Source organism: Cupressus sempervirens, chromosome 8, assembly GCF_028749045.1.
Source record: "Cupressus sempervirens isolate cs-2001-9-10 chromosome 8, ASM2874904v1, whole genome shotgun sequence".
NCBI lineage: Eukaryota > Viridiplantae > Streptophyta > Pinopsida > Cupressales > Cupressaceae > Cupressus > Cupressus sempervirens.
This window is the reverse complement of record NC_143125.1, coordinates 5,090,813-5,118,750: the sequence shown is the minus strand read 5'-3', so window position 1 is coordinate 5,118,750 and position 27,938 is coordinate 5,090,813. Positions and strand designations below refer to the sequence as shown.

The 27,938-nt window shown below is 34.1% G+C and overlaps 1 protein-coding gene across 1 annotated transcript in view; it reads left to right on the top strand.

Moving 5' to 3' along the window:
• Positions 1-27,938, top strand: part of LOC149541281 (piezo-type mechanosensitive ion channel component) — a 288,359-nt gene that overhangs the window by 56,164 nt on the left and 204,257 nt on the right. Inside the window, exons 4-6 of the mRNA XM_089796579.1 lie at positions 12,313-12,473; positions 14,712-14,868; positions 15,023-15,209. Coding sequence (XP_089652705.1) covers positions 12,313-12,473; positions 14,712-14,868; positions 15,023-15,209 — 505 coding nt within the window. The remainder of the gene's footprint in view (positions 1-12,312; positions 12,474-14,711; positions 14,869-15,022; positions 15,210-27,938) is intronic.

The window sequence follows — 27,938 nt, the reverse complement described above, 5'->3', positions numbered from 1 at the left end:
GTGGATATGGTTTACATTGGAGGACATTGAGGAGGATGAGAAGGATGAGGAGTCATTTTCAATGCCAACTACATCTAGGATGGAGGACGGGCCGCAACTTCAATCAGACTTACCAAGCGAGGAGGCACAATCACGCTCAGTGCAAACTTCTATGACTAGACTCTCAAGTTCTACCTCTCCCTTATGACTCGTTTGGTTGCTAGAATAGGAATAGAAAATTACAATGGTTGCTGGAATAGGAATAGAAAATTACAGTGTAACCTGAAGACTCGCACCCCCTCCTAAACCTTGAAGTACCCGTCCCCGAGACGTCCCCGAATCAGACACTTGAGTACCCAAGCACCCCAACCTCCGCCATTTTGCAACCATGCCGCTACTAGGATGTGTACTTGAATTTCTATTTGAATTTTGATTTTTGAATGTTACTATTGGGTATGTAATATGTTACTATGTTGAATGTCAATGGTTCTAATTCATGTTGCATTTTGCCATGTTCAAGTATTTTAATTTGGTATGGTGTTTTGAACTATTGAAACATCATTTCATAACTAGCATTTCAAGTGCTATAAATACACTATACAACACCCCTCTCTGGCCCATCCTCCCCTTGCCGCTGTCCCTTGGCCATCCCCCCGCCATCCCAAAAATGAGGTCCATTTTCCCCGTGTCCCAGAAACTCACCTCGGCGTCCTGCCGTCCTGAAGTACACCCGCATTGGCGTAACATTGGAAAATTAGGAATATGTTTTCTATTTTTTGTCTGGTGCACCAATTGGAATAGGGAATAAGAATACATATTCCTATTTTGTCTCTAAAATGAGTTTATTCCCATTCCAAAAAATAGTTGTTATTGGAATAGCCATTCCTATTCTCAATATGCATTCCTATTCTCAATTCCTATGCCTGCAACCAAATTAGTTCTTACTAGTGTTGAGAAGAGGAAGATGTAATTGTAATGATGTATTTACTTTTAGTTTTACTAAAAGTTCAAAATTATTTACTATTTAGCTTCTAGCCATCAACATTTTTCATGCAATTGTGATTTGTACTCACTTTGCATCTAAATATATCTAAATGTAGCTTGTTTTTTTTTGTGTTCTCATCTATTGACTCATTGGATGCATATTTTCATTGAGTTTTTAAAAAAAAAGTGCATTTCTAATAAAATTTAAGCAATTTATTAAGCTCCTGAGTTTTTGTCGAAAATTGGCTGAGTTTTTCCCAATTTTTTTTCAAGCCTTGCAAGTTTTGGTTTTGGTGTGTTTTCCAACTATGATTATAATTATTAGAACAAAAGCAATCACAAGAATATTTGGCTTAGACACGTTAGACCCCTAGCTATTCTAGAGCTGTTATTACCAACATTTAGTAATCTGACATTTATTTGTGATGTTAATTAACATTGTCAATACATTATTTGTCATTTTTTATATATGTTTATGACGAGATATAAAAGGTGTATGTCAAAGGTCTATTATAAAGCCTCCATTATTATAGAGGGAAGGAGTAAGGTTAAAATGGAATCATGAAGATTGCCATCTAGATACAATACCCTGATTGGATGTCCATGTTTAGGGTTTACTATATACATACACAAGAAGTATGCGATAGTTTCTTCCACTTTCGGATAAGGAAGAGCAAATATATCGCTAATATATAATACAGATTGAATTGATGCTAAACAGAAATCAATCAGTGAAGACACCAAAGATCAAGCTATAAATAATTAGTGATTACTGATCATACAGCTATGAGGAATAATACACAGATTGGTAGAGTAACAAAATGGTTGATTAGCACTGTGGAGATTAATATAATGTCCAATGTATCCATGTACAATGATCATATCTGTTAAAGTATCAGACTCTGAGTAAATACTATTCTGAATTGTTTCAATATAATATTGATATGTAACGTTGAGATGTTATTGATGAATGCAGAGAGAATGTTATTATAATGTATCTGCTGAAAATCACTGAAGACTTATGAAAGTTTCTGTCTTCGTTGTGTATAGTCAGCAGGTTTCAAGGTTATTTAAATATGATGAAGGAAAGACATTGAGTCACGACCGATAGGCGTGACTCACGTTGGAGTCATGTCTATTGGGTGTGACTCAAAGTCACCCCCGATACTTTATAATCAGTGACAATATTAAACTGATGTTAATTTAATGCAGTTGATTAGTTAAGTCAGCAAGGCTAGCGATTTCAATATATTTAAATATGTTTATAATATAAAAATCTGCATATATATATATATATGTATGTATGTATGTATGTATGTATGTATGTATGTATGTATGTAATATCTAAACATATGTAACAATAACATAAATAATCACAGATTCATTAAGATCATTTATGTTTGACTAATCTATACATTGACACTCCCTCTTAGATTAGTAAGAAAGAAATACACAGAAGTCTTTGATCAGAAGACTACTTAATGTCAGATAAGAGTTGATTCATCAATGAAATGATATTCATCAACTTATATTTGACATTATAAATCACGAGAGTTTGGCCTATCAGAATATCTACAAAAAAATATTGATTAAGCTCTTTAGAGTAATGGCCTATTAGAAACATCAACTGAATGATGATCACCAAGTACTCAGTCTGGTATTGGCCTATCAGAATATCAGGGCAAGATATTCACCAAGTACCAAAGATATATCTTTACAAGCAACTTGTAGATAATCAAATTAATGATATCAAACGCCGAGTTGTTCATTTATAAGATAAAACCTTTACATGAAACAAAAAAATGAATCATGCTACAAGTTATTGTAAGGACGTCACTTTACAATAACTTCTCCTGATACAAGTGAAATCATTTTGAAGTCGTCACTTTTTAATGTTTAACACAGGGTTTATAAATTTATAATATATAGAAATGTACAATAATCAATTTCTTTGAGACATTTCCTCAGATTTTACAATCATACCAAGTTCTTTACAAAAATGCTTCACTTTTGTTTTAGCAAGCGGTTTGGTAAGAGTGTCTACAATTTGATCCTCTGTACTAATATATTCCAACTTGATCACATCCTTCTCAACCATGTCTCAAACATAGTGATATGGTATCTTAATGTGTTTTGATTTGTTATGAAACACTGGATTAAGAGATAGCTTGATACAAGTTTGGTTATCACAATAAATAGTAGTAGGTGGAAGTGGCTTCCCAAATAATCCAAATAGAAGTTTCCTCAACCATACAACTTCTCTTGCTCCCATAGATGCAGCTATGTACTCAGCTTTTGTAGAACTTTGTGCTATTGAAGACTGCTTCCGACTAAGCCAGGACATCATTGCTGAACCTAAGGTAAAACAACATCCTGAAGTGCTCTTACAATTTTCTGAATTTCTTGCCTAATCGAAATCTGTATATCCTCTTAGATTTAGTTCACTTTTAATGTATTTGAGACCATATCCAATTGTACCACTGAGATACTTGAGAATGTGTTTTGCTGCTACTAAATGAGTTTGTTTAGGTTTGCATATGAACTGACTGAGAACATGTACAGCATAACAGATGTCAGGTCTTGTGTTTACCAAATACATTAAAAAATCAATTATTTGTCGATATAGAGTAGGATCAATACTTTCAGAATCTTCAGTTGCTTCTTTTAGTTTTTAAAGGTTTGTTTCCATAGGAGTTTTCATTGCCTTCCAGTTCAACATACCAATTCTATTGAGTAGGTCCAGAGTATAATTCCCTTGATTTAGGAGGATTCCTTTTGAATGCTGCCACACTTCTAGTCCCAAGAAGTAGTGTAGTATTCCTAGGTCTTTCATTTCAAATTCAGATATGAGATCTTGTTTACAATTTTCAATTAGATGATCTTCTCCTGTAATCAAAAGATCATCAACATATAGAACCATGATTAACATATTCCCCTATATTACCTTATAATATAAATTTGGATCTGCAATATTTTTAGAGAAATCAAGTTTAGTTAGATGCTGATCTATCCATTCATACCAAGCTCGGGGAGCTTGTTTCAATCCATATAAAACCTTTTTTAATTTGCATACATAAGATTGTTTATTTTGTACTTCAAATCCTTCTGCTTGTTCAAGATAAACTTCTCTTCTATAACACCATTCAAAAATGCAGTCTTTACATCCATTTGATGAATTTTCCATCCCTTGGATGCAACAATGGCTAAAATAGTTTTGACCGAAGTATATCTGGCTATTGGAGCAAATGTTTCCTTAGAGTCTATTCCTTCCTTTTGGGAAAATCCTTTTACTATAAACCTTGCTTTGTACTTGTCAATACTTCCATCTGCAACATGTTTAATTTTAAATAGCCATTTTGAGGAGACAACTGATTTATTTTTGCATCTAGGAACAATATCCCAAACATCATTTTTAAGTATGGAGTTATATTCTTCTATCATGGCATCTTTCCAATGTTGATGTTTTATTGCTTCTTTTACATCAGATGGTTCAGATTTGGAGATTTCACTCATTAATGCAATGTAACTTGAGTATATGTTAGGACGTTTTCTTTCTCTAATGAAATCTGGGGGAGTGGAATTGTTTTCTTCAATTAGCTTTCTGGCCCATAGTGGTCTTTTCTTTTCCTCAGAGATGTGAGTAATGTCCATGGGTTCAATTGATTTATCTTCCCCCATTAGAGACTCCCTCTCATTATCAAAGTTTTGTTCTTCTAAAGTTTCTTCTAGGGTTCCTTCTGAATTTGATTCATTTTCATCTTTAGATCTTTTGTAGGCCAAATCTTCATCACATATTACATCTCGACTTAGTTCAATATTTCTTTGTCCAAGGATATAGATACGATAAGCTTTGGAAGTTTCACTATAGCCTACAAAGATTCCTTTATTTCCTGAGGGCTCTAGTTTGGTTCTCTTCTCTTTAGGAATATGTACATAGACAGGGAACCAAAAATTCTTAGGTGTTTAAGATCAGGTTTCTTCTCTGTAAATGCCTGTTCAAGGGTCTTGAATTCAAGATGAGAGCGAGGACATCTATTTTGAAGAAAAACAACAGTATTTGAAGCTTCTCCCCAAAGAAAAGTTTCAAGATTTTGATCATGAAGCATTGCCTTCGCAGAATGAAATATAGATCTATTTTTTTTCTCAGCTATTCCATTTTGTTAAGAATAATAAGGAATAGAACACTCCCTCTTGATCCCAATAGTTTTACAATAATTTATAGAGATATCAGAAATGTACTCTTTACCATTGTCTGTTCTTAAGACTTTTATTTTCTTTCCATAAAGGTTTTATAGAAGGGCTTTAAACTCTTGAAATTTTGTCTTCAGATTCTTTACTTTTAAGAAAATAGATCCAAGTCTTCCTAGAGAAATCATCCACAAATATGATATAGTATAGAGAACCTCCTAGGGAAGGAACTGACATATGACCACATAAGTCGAGAGGCTCCGCTATCAATTACCCAAATACTTGATCTGGTTGATGCTTCACTACAGAGTGCTGAATAGAAAGCATTGTGTTTACAATTTCCATTTGAGTTTTGAGTGGTTGCAAATGAAGCTTGTGGCTTAATTCTATCAGGAGATCTAGATGCCGAATGTCCAATTTTATCACATCTAAAACATTGCATTTTGGAGAAGTTAGGTGGCTTCCTTTTTCCTTTGAATTTTCTTTTCTTCTTATTTACTTGAGTGGTGAGAACTTGTAAATCTTCGTTTGAGGATGAAACATTTTTGACCTCAAGCTAATTGCATACACTCTTCTTGAATACAGTCTGCTTTAAGCCTTTCGAATTTAGGTAGTTTTGACCGAGAGCATACCCCTTGTCTGAAGGTATTCCATGATGATGGAAGGCCTTTCAGAGCCATTATTGTTAACTCCTTTCCATCACAGATGTGTCCTATCAAAGAGAGTTGATTTCGAAGTTCAATTATTCTCATAAAGTAAGAGGAAATTTTCTCTCCTTTGTTCATTTTAATATTTGACATTCTATCCTTTAATGTGATGATTCGAACAACATTATTTATCTCAAACATATTTCCAAGAGCATTGTACATCTCATGTGCAGTGTCCAGTTCTGAGATTACAGGTAGAAGATGAGTTTTAACACCGTCCGCAATGAGTTTCATAGCTTTATTGTTGTCACTCTCCCATTTTTCGAATTCCTTAATTCCTTTAGGTGGTGGGTCAGAATTTTCAATAAACTTATTTAGACCATGTTCTTTTAGTATAAGTTTTAGTCGTAATTTCCAACTTGCAAAATTTGAGTCACCTTCTAATCTATCTTCCAGCCTCATCCCGTTCACCATATTAAGTATTATTTGATTAAAGTCTGATTTCAGGATCACTTCTTTAAACCTGCTTTGATACCATGTTAAAGTATCAGACTGTGAGTAAATACTACTCTGAATTGTTTCAATATAATATTGATATGTAACGTTGAGATGTTATTGATGAATGCAGAGAGGATGTTATTATAATGTATCCGCTGAAAATGGCTGAAGGCTTATGAAAGTTTCTATGTTCGTTGTGTATAGTTAGCGGGTTTCAAGGTTATATAAATATGATGAAGGGTAGACAGTCAGTCACGACCGATAGGCGTGACTTGCGCTGGAGTCACGTCTATCAGGTGTGACTCAAAGTCACACTTGATACTTTATAACCGGTGACAATATTAAACTGACGTTAATTTAATGTAGTCGATTAGTTAAGTCGGCAAGGTTACCGATTTCACTATATTTAAATATGTTTATAATATAAAAATCTGCATATATATATATATATATATATATATATATATATATATATATATATATGTATGTATGTATGTATGTATGATTCTATTTAATATCTAAACATATGTAACAATAACATAAATAATCACAGAGTCATTAAGATCATTTATGTTTGACTAATCTATACATTAACAATATCTATGATGCAATTATAAGGTATGAATGTTATTTACCATAGTAACTGTTAATCGAATGAAAAGGAAGACAAAAGTTAGTCATGTTTTTAAGTATTGATAGTATTAAGCATACCGTTAATGGTGGAGATTATTATGAAGATAGTGGTTAATAATAAATTTTCTAATCATATCAAAGAAGACAACAATAATATCAAGTATTAAAGATCACTTATATGGAATAGTAAGCGATCTCTATATTGCTAGACGGTCTACTAGCCCATCATTTCTATTCAGTTTTTTTCTAATATTAATCATTAAAAATAGGCCTAGGACTTCCTCCACCTGGTAGAACAATCAAGTGTAAGTGTTTGTTTGAACCGAAGTATGAGACAGTTGGATCCACAGATCACAATTAGGCTTTTTTGGTGGCAAAAAAAAACTACATTGAAATTGCAAGTTTGGATAATCATGACACCTCACCCATAGCCAAGATAACATCTATCAAAGTTCTATCGGAAATCCTAGATCTTCACATAGACCATTTAAACATAAAAAAAAGGAAAAAATCTTTGTTCAATGAGTTCTTAAAGGAAGATATACATGGAGCAACCAAAAGGTTACATACACCAAGGAACAAACAAGTTGGTATGCAAGCTACATAAAATAGTCCTCACGAGCATGCTATGTGCATATTGATATTCTCTACACTATAAAGGATATGTTTGGTGCAGTGCCGATTCAAATGTCATCAAGTATTTTGGTGGCTAAATGATATATTTAGATCTACATGCTAGTTACACCATCAAAAGAAGATACAAAAGTGACTAGATATAGAGTATGGTAACTTTTGTAAATGTTTGCAATGATGCATTAGGTCAGGACTTGATAATTATTGCTCCTAGACAAATATCTACAGATGTGGAATGCCTTAGAGAGGAAAGTATTTTTTCATAATTAATCTTGTCAAAACAAAGTTGATTGATCAATAAGTTGTGGAGAGTGTGACCCTCTAGGTTTTGTATTTATTAAAGAAGTTTAAATAGACATAGGGGTCAATTTTCTATCATAGAAAAGAAAAATATCTAACTAATTATGTTTGCATATCTAGAAGTAAATCCTCTAGCAGCTGGGCATGATAGTAGGATGATTGTTTTAAAATTGGAGAATGAGGGGCCTTACCATATTGTCTTGAAGAAAGGAGTTCAAACATCTCTCAAAGAGGAGGAGTCTATACAGATTGTGATCACTTTCTATGAAAAGAAGGAATAAATGTTCAAAGGGACTTTGGCAATCCATCATAGGCAACCTTGGACGAGAAGGTCTAAAAGTTGATTTTAGATTCAAAGGGAGTTTGACATTTCATTTGAAGAATGACGAGGATGTCAAAAGTTTGATATATATTTTAGGAGCCAGGTTATCATGAAGAACTGATTAATGCATTCATTTCTGTGAAGGAGAATTGAGGTGTCAACCCTCGTAATGTATTTCTCTTTGAGAGAGACTTGAGGTGTAAGCATTTATTCCACCCTATGCTATCATTTATGTTACATCCCAAATTTTTGGTCTTTTAAAATAATATTATAGCCGTTGTAATGGTTAGTTAGAAACTCTTGGATATCATGATCTTGTGAATGAAAGTTATGATTAGCCGATTTGATTCTTGTATAAATAACTTGATAGTTGATAATTGTTATTTCAGCTAAAAATGAATGCCTATATTTTAAGATAAAGGTTAGTGGTGGTTAGCCGTTGTGACAGTTATCAATTATTTTGTTTTCTTGATATCTTAATTTAAATGGAGAAACATGTTATTGTTGTGGAATATGCATTTTTGGTTGCAGGAGCAGACAAAGGGGGAAACGCATTGGTAAATGGGATTCAAGGAATGGGGCACCAAATTTAGTCCATCGTCAGACCCTCAAGTATGGACTCTAACTATCTTGATGGAGGATTTATCGACTAGGCAACGAAGTATACCTTGGACAAGTCATGAGCTATTTGGTTAACTTTTGAAAAAAGGCATAGAGAATATTAAACATTTAATATCATGAAAAAAACTCTTACCTCTCTCTTATTTTGAGACTATAGAAGTGATCAACATTATGAATTTTACATATATATATATATATATATATATATATATATATATATATATATATATATATATATATATATATATATATATATATATATATATATAACATTATGAATTTTACATATATATATATATATATATATATATATATATATATATATATATACATGAGGCCACAATGATACTGTGATAATATCTAATAATTGCACCTATATATATATATATATATATATGCGTACGTATCTAGAGAGAATATAATGATAGTTATGCATACTCTCAAAAATTACACACGCATATAGATATATGTATATATGTAGGTACAAATATAGATAGAATTCAATAGCATGACGACATTATATTATATATGTACATATATAAATATATGTAAATACATTTGATTTAAATCATGGTAAAATATAATCTTTATGTTTTAATATGACTCCAAACGGTGAGTGTTGCCACCTTTCCTATTGGCACCTGCTTTTTAAATTTGATAGTGGAGTTCTTGTAACTGATATTGAGCTCCTTGTAACCGAGCAGGAGACTATATCTCCATTCCCCGCGGCTGAAGGATCATTCAATCACATGATCTTGTCTCATTCTTGTTCTGCCATTTTTCTCCAAATCAAGTATTTTTCTCATCCTTCTGCTTGAGACTTAGAGTGTAGTACCACATCACTCTACAGTGTTGAGCTGAATAGACAGAAGTCATAAGCGTGCACAGTAGGATCGCTTCAATGATTGCATTTGTTAACCATTCTTAGGTCATGAATATTTTGCATGCTACTCTCATTTTATGCTATGCCTTTTTAAATTGCAAAAACTCCCTTTTTATTTCGTGTCCCTTACAAGTGACACAATATCATGTTCACAAGCTCGATTTCATAGCTAAGAAGCATTGGTTTTGCTCTCTTTTATATGTTTGACATAGTATCTTATTCATATGCTCGATTTCATACCTAAGAAGCATCAGTTCTACTCTTTTCTATATGTTTGACATAGTATCATGTTCATATGCTCGATTTTATATATGAGAAGCATCGGTCCTGCTCTTTCTTTAGAAATGACAAGTTCACATCTATGCATTTCGAGTATCTGCCTGTAGGAATGAAACAACTATAATCCCTTGAGGAAGAAATTCTCAATAATTGATAATGCATAATATTCTTTCACTGTGTGAGGCCGGCTATAACACCCTGAAGTATTCTTTATGATTTCTGTGAAAGTTGATACATACCAATAGTCTCCTAGGATGCACCCAAGGTCAGTATAGCCAAGTATAGATGGGTGAAGAAGAAAGATATACTGCAAGAAATAAAAACTATTAATCAATATCTTTTATATATGAACACAATAAGAAAGAAATTGCTTAAGACTAAGTAAGCTCATGGTTATCCAAGATATAATTTGTTGTCAAGTCGAGTGGTGGTGATCGGGTTGATTAATGCCCATCTAAATCATTGGCCAAGGTAGGTTAGTTGCATGCTTGCTAGAAATGATCACTAGAGGTCAGGAGTGCTAGTTGACAGAGGAATTCCCTAGCCTTGTTTCCTGCTTAGCCGACACTTTATCGGTATGCTCAGAATGGAAGGACTGTGGTGCCCCAAGCCTAACTCGGGGTAGGGAGGGCCTTTCTCGTAAGATATTGTGTGGGGATGTTAAGGTCGTGGTTGGGAGGTTAGGCTTATGTGAATGCTCTCTTCTTTACCAGATGCGGAGGCTTGCACAACTTGTCAACAATTATTTCAGTTCATGTATGAATTCTAAATCCTTTACTTGCATGTACCTTTATTTTTACTTTGAAATGTATAGATGTATTTATAGTTAAATCAATTGCAACCGTAAAATTTTGTTATGGAAGTTAATTCAATTGCTTTTCATATGAAATGGATGTAGTCGTTATTTAATGTAGTTTTCATGTTTTCTTTCTAAATTACTTATGTCATTCCGTTATGATATTTGGTTATAGTTTTAGAATATGTTCTTTGCCTTTTCAGCATAATAAAAATGGCATGTTACAATTTATGGTGGATGTCATGTTTGTGACATCATGATATTAGTACATGAGACAATTCGTGTGATTTTGCTTGTACTTGTGATACGAATATTCTTGTGAAGTGACGATCTCTCAACGATAAGACACTTGTACACTGTTACCTTCATTGTGAGTTTATGATCTTTGAATGATGGTTTACTCTCTAAATCCATTATGGTGGATAACAGTTGTGGTGGTACCCGATGACATGCCATAATGGTGGATATCCTCAAATCCATAATGGTGGGTATTGCATGTTGTTGTACCCAAGGACATGCCATAATGGTAGGTATTTTAAATTCTTTATGGTGGATAACACGTGGTGGTATCCGATGACATACCATAAAAGCAATTCTTTAAACCCATTATGATGGGTAACACTTGTGGCGGTACTCGACAACATGCCATAATGGTAGGTATCTTAAATCCTTTATGGTGGATAATACAGGTGGTAGTATCCAATGACATACCATTAAGGTTGTGATAATATGATTGATAATATGTTAATGTATTGATAATAATTATATTATATATATTGTATTAAATTGAAAATATAATTATTATATTACTAATAATTATTGTATTATATTATATTAATTATTGATAATATAATTATTATATTATATTTGATAATCATAGCTTAATATGATTATTATGAATAGTGGTGTCCCTTGGCAACAGGGCACCGCCAACACATGTGAGAAGATTAAGTCTTCCTCTAACTTGGATTTTGAAGAAAAAGTTACACACACGGATATTTTTTCGACCTCACCCTAATTTGATTGCCATTGTGATTTCTAGGGAAGGGAAAGTTGGAGGGAAAATAATGAAGGGGACATTACACTAAGTAAACTTCCAATTCCCATCTACCTACTTGTAGACATTAAAATAATTTGTCTCCTTCCTTTTTTTCTTTAATACATGGCTATGGCTTAATGCTTTTATTTTTTTAAAGATCACCTTCTTTCAAGCTTGTTCATGGATGATAGGTGTCAAAGTGAATTAAGGACAAGCAATTTGCAATTTCTAAGCAGGGTTAGCCTTGATTGATTTTGTGATGTATATTAATCTTTAGATTTCTATCATTGTATATGGGCACAGAAATAAACTAGCTTGGAATCTTGGAGATGTTATAAGATAATAATATGTTGTTGTTCATTAATTGTTTTGAGTTGCCTTTGATCCCTGGCAGCTTTTTGGACTGCACAGGCATATTTGTATCTTCATGTATGTTCTTATAATTGTTTTATTTTTGAGATTTTTCATGTATTAATTATCATCTCATATTCAATTTCATTTTTTATGCAGGTTGAATCCATGGGAAGGAACTGCTTTCATTTATATTCTTTTCACCACACAATTAGCGGTTGTTTTGGTTGCTACAATTGCATTTTATGCCAGTAAAACAAACCATTTGTCATTGCATGAATCATCTTGGAGGAAGTTGCTGTCATCAATATCAAAATTTGGTGTGCTTATATCCCTTAATTTGTCAAAAATGTTTCTGAAAACGGACAAGTACTAGAAATAAAAAAATAAGTTTTTTTATCTTGTTTCCTTTTCTAGTTTCTCTTGGCATCTTATATAATCATCTTTTCTTTCTCTAAGTAGCATCAAATTTTTGGGAGCATATTGCTTGGTTTTATTTAAATATTGAAAGGCCTGCTTCCTGTAGCTTTCATTACTCTATGAATTTTGATGAATAGTGTCAACATATTTCTTCTGTGTTATTTTGTAATAAAAAATGTTGACTATGTAATACTAATACTGGCTGAGTTTAGGTGGAGAACCCACTGGTTGAAGAAGTATTGAATAAATACTTTATGATGAAATGTTGTTGCATCGTTGAAACACAATAGACTATATTGCAATATTACGCCAATGAACATAGAAACAGCAGTCATAGCGTACAAATAGTCACAGATGATCAACTTTGTACAAGGCTATAATACAACTCTAGAGTTGCAAAATAATTATCATAGTTTTCTCTAATACTTGTCAAGAAGTGAGGACTGTGCACCACCTCTAATAGATCCAGAATTTTTACATCAAGTACAATTTCAGTTTAGTAAGGCACTTAAAAATATACGATACACATCTGTATAATTATAACTGCATTATCATCATAAATATGTGTACACTAATAATAAGAGAACACACACACACACACACACACACACACATAATTTCATTAATAATAAGAGAACACACACACTCTCTGTCTCTCTCACACACACGCACATATACATACATATATGCTCATTAATAATAAGAAAACATTTATATATATACACTATGACTCAGCATCTAATCCAGATACATTGCAGCCTTGCTATTATATTATCCTTACAGAGCAGTTTTGATTTATTTAGATTATCTTATTCTTTCATTTCTCACTTGTGAAGAGTAATAACTATAAAATAAATTTATCTTATCTATAATTCTTATTCTTTGATGTTCTTCCCAGATCGATGCCTTTCTGATCCAGATGATCAGCATCAAGTATAATTTCTTCTTGTTATCCCAAATCCATATCCTTGATCCCTGATGGAATGAGTTTGATCTCCATCTTATACATTGCTAGATGAAATGATGGCACCTTTTGATCATTGAAGAGACATATCTCTTACAGGCTGGGCCTCTGCACAACAAATTGGTTCTCTTAATTCCATTGCAGCCCTTTCTGTAATTAATAATTAGGCAGATTAGTTGCAACTTGTGATTATCCATAATTGTACCTTCTGAAGCATAACAAATCTGTTCGTAATACAAATGATATTGAATAGTCTACTTGTATAATTGCTGCTTTCCATCTAGATGAAGCTGCTGTTATCATGCTCATTAATTATAGATTGCTGTTTACTCCAAATTGTTCTTTATAAACGGTCAGGATGCTGACCTGTCAAACATTATTTCTGCTTCCTGGCTCTTGTATCTTGTTGCTTAGTCATTATTGTTTTATCTATGATTCAAAAAACTGTGATCACATTATATCATGCTTTATTATTATTTATTATTATTATTATAGATACTTATAGTATTATACATATATTGGTCATTGATATTAATAACATATTGACTAATGTTTTGAAATTATATTATATATAATTTATGATTCTAAATTGTCTTTTAAACTGGGGATATCACAGGGAACCATATAATTACTGACTTATATATGTTTAGTAATCCAAATCAATTTTTTAATTTAAATTACATGCCTTAGAATAGCAGGGGCCCACTGAACCGGCTTCTATAGCCTCCCACCCACCCTGGGTGGGTGTGTGGGGATGGGTGGGGGGTTATATTGCCGGTTCTCTGCTATTCTATGGGGTTTGTTACGCCTCGATCAAATGTTCCTTAATCAGGCACAAAGCAGTAGGTAGCTACACCTTACTCCATTGATGGGGATCTTTAAAACTAATTTTTTATTGTAGGACTGAGGTTCTATTTCTGATTTATATTTCCAAGGCAAACTCTCAAGCATAGCAATGAGATATTTAGAATTTTAACAGCATATTTTTGTTTTCAATTACTTTGGGCATAAGAAACATGGCATCTTGTGGAATTCTTGAGGTTGCATATTTGTGTTATGCTTGATAACTGCAATGCAATTCATTACATTGATAAAATATCTAGAAAGATATAGTTTTCTACTACAGAATATATTATTATATCTGATAAATGGTTTTCACGTTTGCTTGGGAAAGGTTTTCAGCTCAAGATTATGTTTCGTTTATCTTTAGCCGGTCTCCAATTATTAGTGGGTGTGAGTCACCCATCCTGGATGTCTCTTCCTTTCTTCATGTGTAGCTGCATGAGTCTGCTTGGTTGGTGTCTGAGAATCAAATTAGCAAGTATTTCCTGGTAAAGAGAGATCTTGCATGTTTTTTTTCTCTTTCTATGCTTTCCTTTCTAAAAGTGCTTTACAAAGTGCCCCTGCTCCAATATATCATGTTAGGTCTTGCATATGAAAACAGTAATTTCAAGGTTTACATGGTGATTTTTATGACTTGTGCAGGTGCAGGAGACCTCTTCTGTTATATACTGCCTTGAACATTCTTCTGCTCTATGTTTACCAACTATCAGTGTTTCTCCCATCACCATTATCAACAGCAGCAAATTATTTGGGTCTGTATAAAGTATCAAGAGACATGGAATGGCCAGAAATGCTATCTGGAGTTTCCCTGCTGGCATTCTATATTGGGGTATTGTTCATTCCACAAACTTTTAACTTCCCAATCCACTTGGGTTGTTTAAAGTACTCCATTTTAAATCTTTGAATCTTTTTGAATTGCTCTGTTTGGGTGCAAGAAGGGTTGTAATCGTATTTCTATGTATAGCCTTGTAATTTCTGTATAGACACGAAGTTGAATAGCTAAAAATTAGTATTTCTTAGTTTTTGTGGTTTTTAAGAATATAGCTATATAAATGTTCATTTTTAATATCAAGTCTTTGTAGCATCATAGGAAACTAGATTTCCAGGACTACATAGGCTTAACCTACCTATTTCCAATATAGTGTAATTGGTGATATTGATGATACCAAGACATTTTCTGGATTGGATTGCCATGGGCATAACAATCTAACTAAACTTCAGCAAACCGATAGATTTTGTAACACCTAATATTATTTGGGGATGATTTTATAGCAAGATGACTTTAATAATATGAGATGGCAATTGTTCAGGTGGAAATGTGGATCAAGGAAAGTAAACCTAAGTTCATCACATAACCATACACATTTCAAAGGGGGAGTCCAGGAAATTGATCCTTTCAATCCCAATTCTAAAATGACTAGATCTAGAAAGATTAATGCTACCAAGTGATAAAGGAGCACTAATGCAAGCTCGAATCTAGTGGTTGTAGAATCCTTGAAACCCTTGTGTAATAAGAGCTAGGAAATGAATTAAAGACACTAGATGTAATAACTAGATATACTAAAATAAAGAAGGAAATTGTTGATGTATAGCATCACTCGAAGTGATAATGAGCATTTGAATTCATGATTTACATGAACATTGTTTTATACATTATATTATTGTTAAGAATAATACACACACACATATATGGTTGATTATTCATAAATGACTTTATCAAATCGGGCTCTTATTATTGAACAAACTATTGTTATTGGGGCTCTTGAATATGTTTGTTACTGCCACCGATTGTAAGCATACCAATCATATTTGTTATGCACCAAACTGTTGTTAGTTATGCCCACGTAGGGACATGACCCTATGTGACCTTTGGTCACATAGAGTCATGTCTCTATGAGGACGTGACTCCCTTCGCATATATAATACAAGGCAATCATTTGAGGACTGATATCAATTACAAGTCATATACAGTCCCAAAGATCGCTATCTCTCTGTAGGCAAACAAAGACATTACTCAAGACAAGTTTGTCAGTGCTTCATTGTTATTCAAGCTTGAAGATTGTATCTCCTACGCTGTCACTCAATTTCAAAGGTCTGCAACATTGGAACAAGATAGTCAAACTATTATATCTGTAAGTAAATCTGAATTTGTACAGTCTGCAATTATAGTTTATATCTCTATCAGAGATCCTGCATTTAACATGGTATCAGAGCCATTGTGATAGGAAATTCTATTATTCAGAATTAAAACTAGAATATCAGATTTATCAATACTAGAATTTTATCCTCAAATTCAAAATGGTTAATCACGTAAGATTAGAGGATAGACTTGAGGGAGTATCAAACTTTACATTATGGAAAATTCAATTCATGATAGAGCTTAAGAGAAATGGAATTAGAAGAGTACATAGAATCAAACAAATCTATTCCTGAAAATGATCTAGATAAAACGACATGGAAAAGACACAACAATAGGCCATGAAAATTATTATAGACTTCGTGAAGGATCACATTCTCCTTTCCATATACAATCTTAAAATTGCATTTGAGATGTTCTCTATAAGAACACTTTTGAAATCAATAATACTAGTGGATTGCTAACTTTAAAGCATGATCTTCTATACATAAAAGTGAATAATAGGGAGTCAATTACGTCTTATTTTCTAAAAATCTCTTAGTTAAAACATCAACTTGCAACAATTGGAAGTCAAATGACAAATAACTTAGCATCATAGCTTTAAGAGGACTTCCACTATCTTGGGAAACCTTTATTCGAGGTCTAAGCTCCCGACCCAAGCTTCCTAAATTTGAATTACTAAAAAATGAATGCACTCAAGAAGAATCAAGATTAGTTTCAAGAGGATTAAGCATAAATCAAGAGGGAGACATTCAAGCTCTTCATACAAATGCAAACAAGAAAGGAAAATTCAAACATAATAAGAAGGAATTTAACAAACCATATAAGAAACGAGATTGGTCAAAAATAAAATGCTTCTAATGTGACAACATTGGTCACTCTCACAACTTCTGCCCTGAACGAAAAAGAATTCGAGTAGCATGAGCATAAGTCAAAGAAGAGAAAAAGGAAAAAGAAGAAAACCTTGCATTTTATCTAGCTCTCTCAAGTGAATTAAACTCAAACAAAAACACTTGGATTATAGACAGTGGAGTTTTGTGATGTGGAGTCTAATCAGACTCAGAGGTTAATTTGGCGTGATTTCCCTCCAGATTATTTCTACGGGGATTTGGGGGCAGCGTCCCTGCGGGGTCCTAGGGCAGCTTGTAATCAGGTTGTAATCACTGGATAATAAGAATATTGGACTTGCTGGTGGTGGATGTAGCCCAGGGATTGGGTGAACCACGTTAAATCTTGGTGTCTCGTGTTCTCTTATGTGCGATCTATTATTTTCTGATATTGGTTATATTTGCTTGAGGTTAATTCTAACAAGTGGTATCTGAGCTAGATGGCCGTCATTTTTTTTTTAGCTAGACGGTTGTTTTTTTTAGAAATCCTCTGCAGGAAGGTCTCACGGTTGAGTGGGAGCGATGGCAGACGGGGGTAAGGTGAGGGTTGACAAGTTTAATGGGTAGAAATTTCAGTTATGGAAAACGCAAAAGGAGGACGATCTCTATCAGAAGGATTTATGGAGGCCATTGGCAAGAAAAACTAAAAACTAGGGAACTGTGACAAATAAGGAATGAGAGATTTTAGACAGAAAGGCTCTTGGAAGCATTTGGTTATGCTTGACACCATCAGTGACATTTAACATTACAAAAGCAAAGACGATGGAAGAGTTGATGGAAACCCTAGCGAAATTGTATAAAAAGCCCTCCACTTCAAATGAGGTATATCTCATGAAGCATTTATTTAATATGAAAATGGTAGAAGGTGGATCTGTTGCAAATCATTTAAACGAGTTTAATACTGTTACTAGTTAGTTATCTTTTGTGGGTATTAATTTTGATGAAGAAATTAGGGCTCTCTTGATTTTGTGTTCTTTGCCTGGAAGTTGGAATGGCTTGGTAATGGCTGTGAGTAATTATGTTTCTGGATCTAATACTCTAAATATGATGATGTGATCGGTGTTATTTTGAGTGAGGAAACTCGTAGGAAAACCTCAAGTGGATCTACATTAGGAAGTGCTTTGAACACACAAAGCAAAGGCAAAACGACCGAGAGAGGATGTAATTCTGAAAATATTGGGAAATCAAGAGGAAAGTCAAAGGGGAAGAGGTCTCAATCTAGAGGACCGAGGGATTGCTGGTATTGTGGTAAAACAAGGCATAAGAAGAAAGATTGCTGGACTCGAAAGAATAATGAAGGATATAAACCAGAAGGGGGCAAGGAGGCAAATGTGGTAAGTAACAAATTCAAAGAGGATTCTTTGCTTCTGTCTTTAGAAAGTGTTGATGATTCATGGGTTTTAGATTCTGGTGCTTCATTTCATGCTACACTTTATAGAGGTTGTATTATTGATTATGTCCAAGGGATTTTGGGCTTGTTTATTTGAGGAATAATGAACCTTGTCAGATTGTTGGAAAGGGAAAGTTGCAGAATGAAAATCATTGGCTACTACATGAGGTAAGACATGTTCCAAGGCTGAGTAGGAATTTGATTTCAGCAGGGCAACTCGGTGATGAGGGTCGTGTAGTTACTTCTAATGATAAAAATTGGAATGTTTCAAAAGGTTACCTTGTAGTAGCAAAAAGTGTGAAAGTAGGCACCTTATATCTTTGTACAGGTTATATTGTTCCTTTTACTTTGATTGTTTTAGAGAAAAATGAATGTTCAGGAACAATTGGTGCAGTTGAGTAGGGAGAACAAATAGCTACTGTAGATTCTAATATAGCGATGTGACACAATAGACTTGGGCACATGAGTGAGAAAGGTATGAAAGTACTTCATTCAAAGAAAGCTTTACCAAATTTGAAATGTGTTAATATGGATTTTTGTGAAAGTTGTGTGTATGGAAAACAAAAGAGAGTGAGTATTGTGAAGACTAGGAAGGAAAATAAAAGTGAGAAATTAGAGCTTGTGCATACATATGTATGGGGACCAGCTCAGGTATCTTCCCTTGGTGGCTTTCATTATTATGTTACATTTATTGATGATGCAACTAGAAAAGTATGAGTTTATTTTCTTAAACAAAAATCTTATGTATTTCAAACATTTAAGAAATGGAAATGCTTGGTTGAAAATGAGACTGGAAAGAAGTTAAAATGTCTTAGATTTGATAATGGTGGTGAGTATTGCAGTCATCAATTTGAAGATTATTGCTCCACTAATGGTATTCGTAGACATAAAACTGTTCCAAAGACTCCATAGGAAAATGGAGCGGCTGAACACATAAACAGGACAATAATGGAGTCTGCAAGGAGCATGAGGTTGCATTCCGGGTTGCCCTTAAACATGTGGGCAGAGGCTATCAATACTGCTATATTGTTGATTAATAGAGGTCCCTCTACTCCTTTAGGTTGTGGCATTCCAGAGGAAGCATGGATTAGTAAGAAGGTGAGTTATTCTTTTCTCAAAACCTTTGGTTGTGAAGTATTTGCTCATATATATTCTGAAAATAAAACTAAGCTGGAAGCTAAGTCAAAGAAATGTGTATTTGTTGAATATGACATTGATGAATTTGGTTATAGGCTTTGGGATTTTGAAAATCATAAAATTTTAAGAAGCAGGGATGTCATATTCAATGAGAAAGTGTTGTACAAAGATCTGTTATAACAACATGAGAAGAAAGAAAATGATTATGTAGTGCTGGATGATACTTAAAAAATTGATGTTCCAACAATTCCTCATGATCTGCAACAATCGCAACAACAAATACCACACACCCCAGTGAATGTTAGACGGTCAACAAGGATAAGTAGACCTCCAGGAAGATTTTCTCCTTCCTTGTATTCTTTTTTATTTACTGATGTTGGTGAACCTGAATGTTATGATGAAGTTGTGCAGGTGGATACAAAGATTTAGTGGGAGTCTGCAATGAAAAAAGAAATGGACTCTTTGCTGAAAAATAAGACATGAGATTTATGCAAGTTGCCTGCAGGCAAAAAAGCTTTACAAAATAAATGGGTTTACAGGTTAAAAGAAGAGGATGCAGGTAAGAAAAGATTTAAAGCCAGGTTAGTGGTAAAAGGATTTGCACAGAGAAAAGGGCATTGATTTTGATGAAATTGACTGAAGAAATAAACTCTTTGCTGAAAAATCAAACTTGGGATTTATGTAAGTTACCTACAGGTAAAAGGGCTTTACAGAATAAATGGGTTTATAGGTTTAAAGAAGAGGATGGAGGTAAGAAAAGATTTGAAGTCAAGTTAATTGTCAAAGCATTTGTACAGAAAAAGGGCATTGATTTTGATGAGATATTTTCTCCTGTTGTTAAAATGACTTCTATTCGAACTGTTTTAAGTATTGTGGCTACTAAAGATTTGCATTTGGAGCAGCTTGATGTTAAAACAACCTTCATGGTAATTTGGATGAAGAGATATACATGGCTCAACCATAGGGATTTGAGGTCAAAGGTAAGGAGAACTTAGTGTGCAGATTGAAGAAAAGTTTATATGGCTTGAAGCAAACACCTTGGCAATGGTATCTGAAATTTGATGAGTTTATGCATGAGTATGGATATAACAGGTGTCATTTAGATCATTGTGTTTATTTTAAGAGGTTGGATGATGACAACTACATTATTTTATGTTTATTTGTTGATGATATGCTTGTAGCTGGGTCTAACATGGATCACATTAAGGGGCTGAAATAACAGTTAGCACATGCATTTGCTATGAAGGATTTGGGGGCAGCAAAACAAATCCTTAGTATGAAGATTAGTAGAGATAGGAAGAACAAGAAATTGACATTATCTCAGACTGATTATATTGCGAAGGTGTTGCAATGTTTCTCTATGGAGAATGCTAAAGGTGTCAGCACACCTTTACCTAGTCATTTGAAGTTGACAAAGGAGATGTGTCCAAAGACACAAGAAGAGGAGGATAAGATGTCCAAGGTACCTTATGCTTCAGTTGTAGGAAGCTTGATGTACGCTATGGTATGTACAAGGCCAGATATTGCACATGCAATAGGAGTCGTTAGTAGGTATATGAGTCATCCAAGAATTGCACATTGGAATGCAGTTAGATGGATTCTTAGATATTTGAGAGGAACATCCGATAAGTGTTTACACTTTAGGGGCTTTACTATTGATTTATAGGGCTATGTTGACTCAAATTTGGCAGGGGATATTGATACCAGGCGGAGTACTATAGGTTATGTATTTACTGTTGGTGGAGCAACAGTGAATTGGGTTCCTGGGTTACAAAAGGTTAATGCTTTATCCACTACAGAGGTAGAGTATGTTGTTGTTGCGAAGGCAACCGAGGAGATGATATGGCTTCAGTTCTTTCTGAAAGAATTGGGACACCCTCAGAAGGATAATTATTTGTTTACAGATAGTCAGAGTGCCATTTATCTTGCAAAGAATTCAACTCTGCATTCAAAGACAAAACACATACAATTGTGGTACCATTTCATTCGGTTAGTTTTGGATGATGGACAGTGAAAGCTGGAGAAGATACATACAGATGACAATCCAACGGATATGTTTACAAAGGTAGTGACAAGGGAGAAGTTGAACTCCTCTTCAACTTCGGTTGGCCTTCTAGACTGAACAAAATAAAAGAACAATTGAGTCTAGGGCGGTTTGATATTCCAGTGGGAGCCACAGGTTTAGTAGTGCTAGGATCAGTCTCCAAGTGGAAGGTTATTGTTGTGGAGTCTGATTAGTCTCTAAGTGGGAGATTGTTGTGATGTGGAGTCTAATTAGACTTAGAGGTTTATTCGACGTGATTTCGCTCCAGATTATTTCTACGGGTATTTGGGGGCAGTGCTCTTGCGGGGTCCTGGTGCGATGCCCCAAGTGCGCTCCCTGTCGCAGTATAGGATGGGGTTGAAGGGCAATGCCCTCGCTGCCCCCGAAGCCAAAAATGACCGTATATTGTAAAAGGTGTCAGCTATTATTTTTCTATTATTCTAGCCCTAATTTTGTAAGCGACAAAAAGCTTGTATAAAAAGGCTTAGGGTTAGGGATTTTCATAATGTGTGATGCGAAAATTGGTTCTTGTGGTGGAATTGAGCTATAATGGATTACAGATTGTAATTAGGTTGTAATCACTGGATAATAAGAATATTGGACTTGCTGTTGGTGGACGTAGCCCAGGGAGTGGGCGAACCACGTTAAATATTGGTGCCTTGTGTTCTATTATGTACGTTTTCTAATACTGGTTATATTTGCATGTAACTGTTATTTTTGTTTGAGGTTAATCCTAATGTGGAGCATCTCGGTATATTACAGGTTTTAGAGAGAAATTTGAAAGCTTCTCAAAATACTTCTTAGAAGAAGTAACCATTGGAGATAATTCTACTCATCTGATTAAAGGTATTGGGTCATTACACTCCAACTTAAAATTTTTTCATACATACCTGGTGTAAAAAGAAATTTGGTCTCTATCTCTGGTCTTGCTGATCAAGGATTCATAATCACCTTTCAAGAGGATAGAGTTCTATCTTGGCCAAAGAACTCTAACATCAAGAAAGCTATATGTATTGGATTTAGAGACAGAAGTTTATATAAACTTTGTAATCAACAGAATTTAGTCTTAAGTCATGAAACTTCGAGTTCTACCGAAATTTGACATAAGAGACTAGGCCACCTTCATTTCCGTGCATTGTCATCAATAGGGAAAATTGTATAAGGATTACCTAGTCTCAGAACTGATCACGTAGGCATTTGCAAAGAATGGGTGTTTGTATTATGTAATTTTTATTGATGACTATTCTAGAAGAACATGGATCTACTTCCTCAAACAAAAGGAATCAATTGAAGTATTATCAAAATTTAAAGAATTCAAAGTTCTAGTTGAAAACCGGTCAAGACAAAAAATAAAAATGCTAAGATCAGACAATGGAGGTGAATACATTTATGAAATTTTCAAAGATTTTTGCATTATTGTTGGGATTAAGAGAGACTTTTCTGTACTATATAATCCTCAATGTAATGGAGTTGCAGAGCATAAAAATAGATCAATTATTGAATCAGCCAGAACAATGATGCATGACCAAAATCTTCATACTTATTTTTGGGCCAAAGCATCTTACACTGTAATTTACATTCAAAATAGATGTCCTCACTTAGTATTAGGAGACACCACTCTGGAAAAAGTATTTTTGGGTATCAAACCAGATCTAAGTCACCTAAGAATATTTGGGTGTTTGTTTATATTCATATTCCTAAAGAGAAAAGAGCAAAACTAGAACCATCTGGAAAGAAGGGAATACTCACTGGATACAGTGAAACAATTAAAGGCTATAGGATCTATGTTCTAGGTCAAAGAACAATTGAGATCATTAGAGATGTTAAATTTGAAGAAGATATTGTCTTCAATCTTTCTAAGAACAGTGATGAATCATAGAGAGAACTTGCCACTGAATTAGATGAAGATCATTTAATAGAGAATGAGAGGGAGAATGATATTGAACCTCCTTCACCTACTATCTCAAATCCTGAGAATATTGAAAATGCTAACAATAAAAAGAGGCCACTTTGGGCTAGAAAAATGATAGAAGAGAATCGTGTTGAACTTGATGAAGTAATCAGAAAAAACAAGAGAATAAGAAATCAGTCATGTTATGTGGTACTATTAACTAAACTTATCAAGATAGAACCTTCAAATGTTGAAGAAGCCTTATTAAGCAAACCTTGGAAAGAAGCAATAATTGAAGAATTTAATTCAATACTAAGAAATGATGTATGGGATATTCTACCCAAACATAAAAACAAATCATTTGTTTTTTTTAAGTGGCTTTACAAAATCAAGCATGCACCTAACGACAACATTGAAAAATACAAAGCCAAATTTGTAACACGTGGGTTCTCACAGAAGGAAGGTATTGATTATGAAGAAAGCTTTGCTCCAGTTGCTAGGTACACATTTGTTAGGACTATCTTGGCAATTGCAGCATCGAAAGGATGGAAAGTTCATCAAATGGATGTTAAAACAACATTCTTAAATGGTGAAACTGAAAAAGAAGTTTAAACTTTATATTGAGCAATCAGAAGGGTTCATCACTCATGATAGAAATTTTCACGTGTGTAAGTTAAAGAAAGCACTGTATGGTCTTAAACAAGCTTCCAGAGCTTGGTATGAAATAATAGACAGCTATATAACAAAGTTAGGGTATTCTAAGAATGAAGCTGATCCTAACTTATACTTCAAAATAAATGGTGATGACATGATTATTCTTGTGTTATATGTTGATGATTTGTTGAAAACAGGTGAAGAACAATTTATAAGCAAGTGCAAACAAGAACTAACAATAGAGTTTGATATGAAAGATCTAGGTCTTCTCCACTACTTCCTAGGACTAGAAGTCTAGCAAAAGGGGAATTACATTTTCCTAAATTAGGGAAAATATACTATTGATATTTTGATGAAATTTGGAATGATGGATTGTAAACCAACTACTCCTCCTATGGAAGTCAACCTACATAAGCTAAAGGATGATATGATTAAATTTGAACCTACGGATCCTACTCACTATAGGAAGATCATTGAATCTTTAATTTATTTGGTGAATACTCGTCTTGATATATGTTATGCTACTAACACCTTAAGTCAGTTCATGTGTGCACCAAAGAAGATACATCTAATGGCAGCCAAATATATCTTAAGATATCTAAGAGGTACTATTGGCATGAGAATTATATATGATGAAGTTGAAATCAATCTTCATGTATATTCAGATTTTGATTGGGCAGGCAGCTCTACTGAATGTAAAAGTACTTTTGGATGTTGCTTCAGTCTTAGATCTGGGATGATTTCTTGGTTCAGTAGAAAACAATCCTCAGTTGCATTAAGCTCTATTGAAGCAGAATATATAGCCTCTTCCTTGGGAGCTAGAGAAGTTGTATGGTTATGAAAGTTACTAGTTGATTTGTTTAAGAAGTCTCTGAAGCCCATTGTCATTCATTGCAATAATCAGAGTTGTATCAAGCTTTCAGCTAAATCCAGTTTTTCACAATCGATCTAAGTATATTGAAATTCCTTATCATTACATTAGAGATATGGTAGATTGAGGTGTTATCAAACTGGAGTACATCAGTACTAATGGGCAAACAACAGATGTTTTTACCAAGCCTCTTGCTAAAGTGAAGTTGGAATACTTCAGAGGGAAACTTGGTATGATTAAATTGTAATGTTGAATATTGAATTTAAATTTAAATTTATGTGTTTATGTTTCTATGGTTGTTTGGTTGCATCAGATATGAAATGAAAGGTGGTGTCTTTCATGTACATATATATTCAAAAGGTAATCTTTGTAAGCTGACGATCTTGCAAATGATAGGCCTATTATTATGACAATTTTGTTCCAGATATGCCAAAAGTCATTGATAATCAATGCAGTATGATTACTCTGGATATTTTTTTGGACAATTAGAGATCATAATATATGTTATGATAGTGTTCATAGCATGGTGATTTTAATTATTTGACAAGTCACTATTTCAGAGTGTTAAAGTCAGATAATGTGTTGTGTATAGATATCCTAAATTCTGATATCTCATAAAGTGTTTGTCACTTCTCCCTTGCTAAGAGGGAGTGTTGATGTATAACATCAGTCGAAGTGATAATGAGCATTTGAATTCATGATTTACATGAACATTGTTTTATACATTATATTATTGTTAGGAATAATGGACACACACACACACACATATATGGTTGATTATTCATAAATGACTTTATCAAATTGGGCTCTTATTATTGAAGACTATTGTTATCGAGGCTCTTGAATATGTTTGTTACTACCACCGATTGTAAGCATACTAATCATATTTGTTATGAACCGAACTGTTTTTAGTTATGCCCACTATGGGGACGTGACTCCCTTCACATATATATAATACAAGCCAATCGTTGAGGACTGATATCAATTACAAGTCATATACAGTCCCAACGATCACTCTCTCTGCAGGAAATCAAAGACATTACTCAAGACAAGTTTGTCAATTCTTCATTGTTATTCAAGCTTGAAGATTGTATCTCCTAGGATGTCACTCAAGTTCAAAGGTCTGCAACATTGGAACAAGACAGTTGAACTATTATATCTGTAAGTAAATCTGAATATTTACATTATGCAATTATAGTTTATATCTCTATCAGAGATCCTACTTTCAACAAAAATTAGAAGACTCACCATAGGAGTTACGAATCTGATTTTCTGCTTGATGTGCTGCTCCAAATTGACAAATAGTGTTGGATCTAGGCCGGAAACTATGAAAAACTCTGAAACTTAGAAAACATTTGGCAATTTGGCAAGGGAGACTTTCGTGTGAGGGTGACTTTCTCCTAAAGCAATGGAGCAGCGCGTCCTTGATCAACTGTGTTCGAACATGATTTTGATTTTGCAGTTTCGCAAAATAATGATGATGGGGACACAACCCAAGAACAAAATGGACACAACAGAAAAGGGAAAATTATATTAACTGAGAAAATAAGCTAGTACAGCAGTACAGGAAAATAAACTTTAAAACATGCCCTAAGGGCTTACAATAGCATAAATCTAGAGATAATTTCTCCTTTCAGTACCTCCTCTCAAACTCCACTCCGAACTGCCTTTTACAATGCCAGAAATCTCCTTAAATAGATCCCAGAGGGTTAAGGACTAGGAGTACATTCTAGAAAGTGCTAGTAGGCATCCACCGACCAAATAGAAGGTTCCAGAAGCTGCATTAGAAGTCGGCGCAAATCTAGAAGAATCCAAAAACAGTGACCGAACTTCCGGGAGGCATAACTTTTGAACCGTAGCTTCGATTGACGAACCGTTTACATTTCCGGAAAGCTCTCGAAGCGCTCTATAGCTCTATGGACAAGCTTCGCTCGCCCCCCCTTATTCGGCCCTTTTCGAGGTTATTTAATGCCCCTAACCTGACTTTGAAGCATTCTTAGGAGGTCTCCAAAACCCGAAAAACTGCAATAACTTTCAAACCGTGGGGCCTTTTGACCTGATTCTTTTTCTGGAATGCTCTAAATCACAATTACATTCATTTGGCCAATTCACACCTTCTAGGTTACCAAAATGATGGCCCAATTGCATGCTCCTATTTGTTCGGGATTTTCTAGCACATTGATAGTGGAACTGTGAGAGTTGGAACCTTTATTTGACTCAAATAGGTGTCCAAAAATGAAAACACATGAAACAGAAACTAAGTCTAGGTACATTTTTTTTTGGGTGACATAGGATTGCCCTTATACCTCTGGATGCTCCTGCATCAGATGAAAAGGGTTTTCGAATCTGCAACCTATTTGCCTTTTGGAGATTGACAACTTGTAATAAAAAAAGTTTTTGTTTGTTGATGGAGGGTTTGCCTCAGTCAAACCCTAGTTTAGGAATTAACCTTGAATTGAAATAATTGAATTGTAGAAATGTAAAGTAAATGTACAAATTCACCTTACAATAGTAGGATCTATCAAATCGAATGCAATGAATTCTCTT